The sequence below is a fragment of the Strix aluco genome, chromosome 3 (assembly GCF_031877795.1).
Source record: "Strix aluco isolate bStrAlu1 chromosome 3, bStrAlu1.hap1, whole genome shotgun sequence".
NCBI classification, from domain to species: Eukaryota; Metazoa; Chordata; class Aves; order Strigiformes; family Strigidae; genus Strix; species Strix aluco.
In genome coordinates, this window is record NC_133933.1 from 112,166,732 (window position 1) to 112,172,731 (window position 6,000).

At 46.5% G+C, this 6,000-nt stretch overlaps 1 protein-coding gene across 1 annotated transcript in view; it reads right to left on the reverse strand.

The window, feature by feature from the left end:
• The window catches only part of PXDN (peroxidasin), an 86,438-nt gene extending 81,092 nt beyond the window's left edge, over positions 1 to 5,346 (reverse strand). Inside the window, exon 1 of the mRNA XM_074819970.1 lies at positions 5,108 to 5,346. Coding sequence (XP_074676071.1) covers positions 5,108 to 5,346 — 239 coding nt within the window. The remainder of the gene's footprint in view (positions 1 to 5,107) is intronic.
• Between the last annotated feature and the right edge of the window lie 654 nt (positions 5,347 to 6,000).

Below are 6,000 nucleotides of genomic sequence, written 5' to 3' on the forward strand. Positions count from 1 at the left end.
TTGTCAACAGAAGACTAGTCGACACACTCTGCTGGAGAAGGCAGGAGAATGAATAAACTTCCCAAACAGTAGCAGCTTAATTCAGTTGTCTGAACAGTGGTGCCTGCTGTTGGTTTAGATGTCCTAGGCTATTTGAGACATCTGTTGGGAGCAAGCAGGTTGGGAGCAAGTTGCTACTCACTAGAAGGGAAGCTCAGACACAAACATGGTGGTAGACTCCAGTGCATAGAGGCCTAAATGTAGGTGGTTTAATTTCAGATTGAATTCTGCACTTGGTCATAAAATTTCCATGAAGGAAGACCTAAGATAATTTTTATTAAAATAATCTTATTCTTTCCCCCTGCTTTGTGTAATTCAGGGAAATATCTAATGCGGTCTGCTGCCCAGCCATGAGTCTGTCAAGATCTGTGTCTGTATTCAGTTATTCTCAAACATTTCAAGTAAACCTTCAGTATCTGTTCTTCTTTTTTGAACACTAAGTATATACAAATCTCTGTCTTAACTAAAATCTTGTATCAGTGTCATATCTCTCAACTATCTCCTATATGTAAATTGATGCTCAGCAGTGATCGAGCATACTCACAGTCCAGATTTGAGACTACAATCCTTTGTCCTTCACTGTGTCGAGGTGTATTAATTTGCTGTCTTAGTTGCTTAATCTACTGGAAGTTTTCTAAAAGGGTTTCAAAGATCTGATCGAAAGCAAGGATCCTGTTTTTTTCGGATGAAAATCGGCTGGTGGTTTGCTGACTGATAATGCATCGTTTGCAAACAGATCTGCAAATAGCATGCATCCTTCTGCTATGGTAGCCCAGAGACTCCTGCACTGACAGAACCATACATATCACCCATTTCTTCTCCCTAAATGCCTCTGTTAAGAGGCATAATTTTATCACAAATCAACACTGAAATGCAAAATGTCATTATGTTTCCATTGCCCCTATCTCTTTGGTAATTCATGTATACTCCAAACAGATGTGTGATTTGTGTAATTCAGGTTTTTTTTTTTTTTTAAAATTGTATTAAGATAGATGCTCTTGAAAAGCATGTCATGCTTTTTACTGGCATTGGGAGTGTACATCAGATTCCACAACAATTTGTATGGAACTATGAAAAAATTGTAAGTACTTATACAGCTGTCTAGAAAGTCACCATAGATAAGTAACGCTTTCCCCTTTCCCTTTGGATGGATCCTTGACATTTACACTACAAATTAGAAAATAAAATAAATAATAAATAGGTATGCACTGTAAACTACCCAATTTGTAGAATATGTTGGAATCATATAAACAAAAGCCATAACAAGCAACACTGAGACTGTTGCCTTCAATTTAATTTCAATGACTACCTTCAAAAGTTACTCAACAGAAATGATGCCAATTTAAAAAGTCCCATTAAGGTCTGATCACTTAAACTTATACTCATGTATTGAAAAGGTGTTTTATTCATAACAGATATGCAGGAAAGCCAAAGTAATAACTACCCATAGCAAATATTAGTACAAGAGACTTATTTAAAAATAATTATTTTCCTCAATAATTTGTATGTCATTCTTAGTGCATTCTTAATTAGTGCATTCTTAATTTTTACCTTTTCTGCTTACAACAGAAAGTTTGTTTCTATTCTTATTCAGACTGTGAGACCCAACAGCAGTGAGTGCAATTATGCTTGTACAGCTAGCAAAAAATCAGAGAGCATCCAAGTGCTGCCAAGAAAAACTTTGAACAAATTTTAGTATTGGTCTGAGTATGTGTAACTAGTTCTGTGGACAAGTTTGGATTTTGATCATGTTTAGGCAAAATACAAATAGCAACATATTGCATCGATACTCAATGGATCCGTGTCAGAATTACAAACACCATGAACTGAAATGGTTTTAAAACACAGAAATCCCCTAAATAAATGTAAGAGAGGATACAACTCAGGGAAGAGAGGAGAGCAATAGTACTGTATGCAGAATTTTACATTCCTCAGCCATATAAATGGTCTAATATAAATATGTTTCAGCAATTTCCGTGAATACATGAGCACTCTATATTTAGTCAGAGATGAAAGGAAACTTCCAGGACTGTACTTAAGGCATGAAGGGGTTTGCAAACTGCTTTGGAGGTGGGTCTCCATTCTTAAGGGAAGTCAGCACAGGACCTGCTGACCGGGATGCGTGCCCTAGTCCCACAAAGACCCTGGGCAATAATCTCACTGGGTAAAACCACGTGCTCACGCAAGGCTCCATGAGCACTTTCAAAGCTGGCAGAATCCACCCTGCAGAAGAAATCTAAGCTGTGGATCCCAGCCTGCAGCAGGGAAGGGGGAAGTGCCAAAAAGTGGGGGAAGCAGGAGAGAGTGAGAAAATGTACAGCCAGAAGTAGCACTGGCAAGGTCAGCAACTAGCAATGTTATGAACAGTTTTCAAAAGAGAGCCTGAGATTAGGAGTAGACATTTTTGATATGTGGGGAAAAACATTTGGCTGCACTGTTGGTCTGGGACCCATGCTGTTCTAATCCATGTAACAAATTATATGTGAAGTAGAGCAAAGTCAACTCAGCTTCCAAAATGGGACAGTTTTCAGAACCAGTGCTCAGCAGAAAACTAATGTAACTACATACTTATAAATAAGAAAGAATTTATAGTGATGTTTTTTTACAAAATTACTTTGCACGGTCAATCTGTGTCCTAAGGAAGAAATAAAACAGACAAGAATGCGGAATTTACCAATGCTAGTAAAAATGGGCTTAACCCATCAGCAACATACTCTGCAGGATTTCATAAATCCATGTTTTAAAGGGGAAGAAGTTCAATTGAAATTAATTCATTATTTCAATTATCTAGTTATCAACACCAGTACTAAAGAAAATACATGTAATATACAGGCTCCACATGAAGGACAAACTGTGAGAGTCAAACCAGAGATTAAATAACTCTGTATTTTCATGCTGAAAAAGAACTGCAGTTCTACATAGCAGTAAAGTAAAAAAATCAGTGGTAAGCCCTCTGGTAATTCAAGGAGTACCTCAGACATGTAATAATTATTCTGAAAGTACATCCTACAGCTAAAGGTAGGCAATTCATATACAACAGGTAAGATATTTACGTATAATTGGTACCTTCAAGCTACTGATTACTAATAAACTGTACCATTGTTCTTTGTCCCGGAGATTCATATTGCCTGACTATCTTCTGGCCCATCTCCTCCCCATTCACAGCCATTCAGCAGAACTGTAGCAGGAGTAACTGTGCATTTACAGATGCACACATAGTATTACTTTTTTTATTTATAACAGTCCCCTAGCTGGTTGGTGAAGAACGAGGATACACATTACCAGATGACAAGTAAGGCCACTGTTATGTTTTGAAGAATGCTGGTCATCTGCAGGCGTATTTTGAGAATTACTGTTCTCGGTCAAGCTGAAAAAATGTTTTTAACTTCTTTTGAATTACTTCTGCTGCATTGTAGCTTCTGTTATACCGGAATGATAATTCAGATTTGGGATACTAGACAATTTGATATATTAGTGGGGTTAGACGAGTATAATGCTTGCATTGTTCACACATTCTCCTCTGACTCACTGCAAGATTATAAATACCCACCATAAGGGGAGCTCCACCCAGGCTAGGTTTAATCTGATTCTTTCTGCCGTTGCAGGCCCTTCTACCTTTAACGTGAAACCAAACCATTAAGACTTGACCATACTCTAAAGATTTTCTTTTTTTTTTTTTACATTTAAGACGATTCACAAAACTAGCTTTACACAGTTTCCTGTAATGTCAAGGCAAAAGGTGTTCTGTAAATGTACTTTGTTTAAAATGTAAGAAACATTAACCACCCACTTCCTGTATTGTTCCCTAAAAGGTTTACAAGTACTGCAGGACTAATCCCATTCTGCCAAAGGGCTGCGCTTCTTGCCAAAGAGGGACTCAGTTAATGTTAAATGACTGTACTCTTCACATTAAATAATACTTGGAAGCTGAAACACACCAAGGCTTTATAGATCCCTTTTGAAAATACCTGACAAAGTCACAAGTCAATTTATTACAGGAGGCCCCGCAGAAAATTCCCAGGGCCAAGCTCTGCTCAGCTTCCATGGCTGCGTGTGTGTAAGGACAGGGCTAGTGCCAAGAGCCTTCTGAGCCCAAGTAACGTATAAGCAGGTCAGTGGAACAAATCCTCTGCTCACAGTAAGCCTTGAAACAAAATAGCGTGTGATGTTCGTTTAGATCTTTGCACTTATTACAGGCAATTATGGCTAGAGCAGTAACTGTTTCAGTAAAATCAATGTGAATGCAATAAATTTTAATCCTTGTCAATACTGAATTTTATTACCAACACAATCCTACTCCAAATAGTGACTGGACCTTAGAGATGAATGGCCGGGCACTTCAACTGACATGAGTGCCTGAATTAAAAAATAGCACAGAGACCTGTAAATTCGCACGTCCTCGGTCCTTTGCAGGAACTGGAACCGGGTTCGGTGAGCGCAGGTTTTGGGTCCCGGTTTGGGTCCCGGTTTGCTCATGCATCCCCACCGTGCCTCAGAGCTGAGCAGAGTGCTACATCTGTTATCCCTGCTGCTCCTGCTGCCAACCGAGTATGCTTTCCAGAAGGATACTAAGGAAGCAGCAAAATCCTTCTAGGGACGATTAAGCTGGAGACATAGTGCCCGCAGGTTAGCCAGCACATCCACCTCTGACCGCCCCGCAGACCCCGGGGCACCGGCCAGGCCCCACCCGCCCCCCAAAGCCGGGCACGGCCCTCGAGGCACCGCCACCCCCCGGCACCGGCCGCGGGGCCGAGCGGGCAGCGGGGCCGAGGGGTGGCGAGCCTAGCTCAGCCCCGCCGAGCCGCGGGCAGCCGCGGGCAGCCCCGGGCCCCCCCGTCGCCGCTCACCGAGGATCCCCGCCAGCAGCTGCGGGGGGGCGGCCGCGCAGAGCCCCCGCCGCGGGTCCAGCCCCCCTCCCCCGGCCGCAGACAAAGGGCTGAGGCTCCACCGCCCCCCGAAGTGCCTCCCACCCCAGGTATCTCCTCCTCCTCGGCCCTCCCCCCGCCCCTCTCCCTGCCCGCCGGGCCGCCGCTCGCCCCGCCGCGCCAGCCCCCGCCTGGCTACTCACAGGATGGTGGTCTGGGGGGACACGGCGGGGACGCTCTCCAGCATCAGATGCATGCAGCGCACCGTGGTGCGGAAGCAGAGGCAGCGGCTGGGGCACCACACGCTCCCGCGCTGCTGCTGCGGCGGCGGTGGCGGCGGCGGGGGCTGCGCGGCGGCGGGGGGGGCGAGCCCCCCGCTGCGGAGCAGCAGCAGGAGCAGGAGGCAGAGGCCGGGGGCGGCCGCCGCTCCGCGCCGGGCCATGCTGCGGGGCAGGAGGAGGAGGAGGAGGAGAGGGGCTCCGGCAGGTCCGCGTCGCGCCCGCTCCGCTCCCCGGCCGTGGCTGCCGCTCTGGTCGGCGGCGGGGCGATCCCGTCCCCCCGCGCAGGCTGGAGGAGGGGACGGCGGTGGGCCCGCCCCGGCCGGCGGCGGGCTGGGCGGCCGCCCCGCCGCGGGGGCTCCGCGCCGCCCTGCGCACGCACCGCGCCCCGGGGAGAGGGGCCCGGCCGCCGCCCCCCGCTCGCAGCGGCTCCCCGGCCCTCGTCTCCGTCCCCGGGAAGGGAGGGGGCGAAGGTACCCCCTGAGACGGACGGCAGCGTGCACCTCGGGAGAGGAGCGAAGGAAGGGGAAAGGCAGGGAAGTGAGAGGAGTGGAGAAGGGAAAAGGAAGGGCAAAGGAAAAGGAAAGAACAGAAAGCAAAGAGAAGAGGGGAAAAAAGGAAGGGTAAACCCTTTTGGGAAGAAGCAAGTTCAACAAACTTAAGTCTCGTTTCTGCCCTGGTCTGAAAGACTCACATCCACAACTCTTGGAGTACCCCCTCTTAGTGCTGCAACTTTCACAGCTGGACCAGGAAAATCTGTCGCATTTGCCCTGAGTTACATTCAGCTGGTTTTGTGTAGGTGTGTACACTGGCAAGTT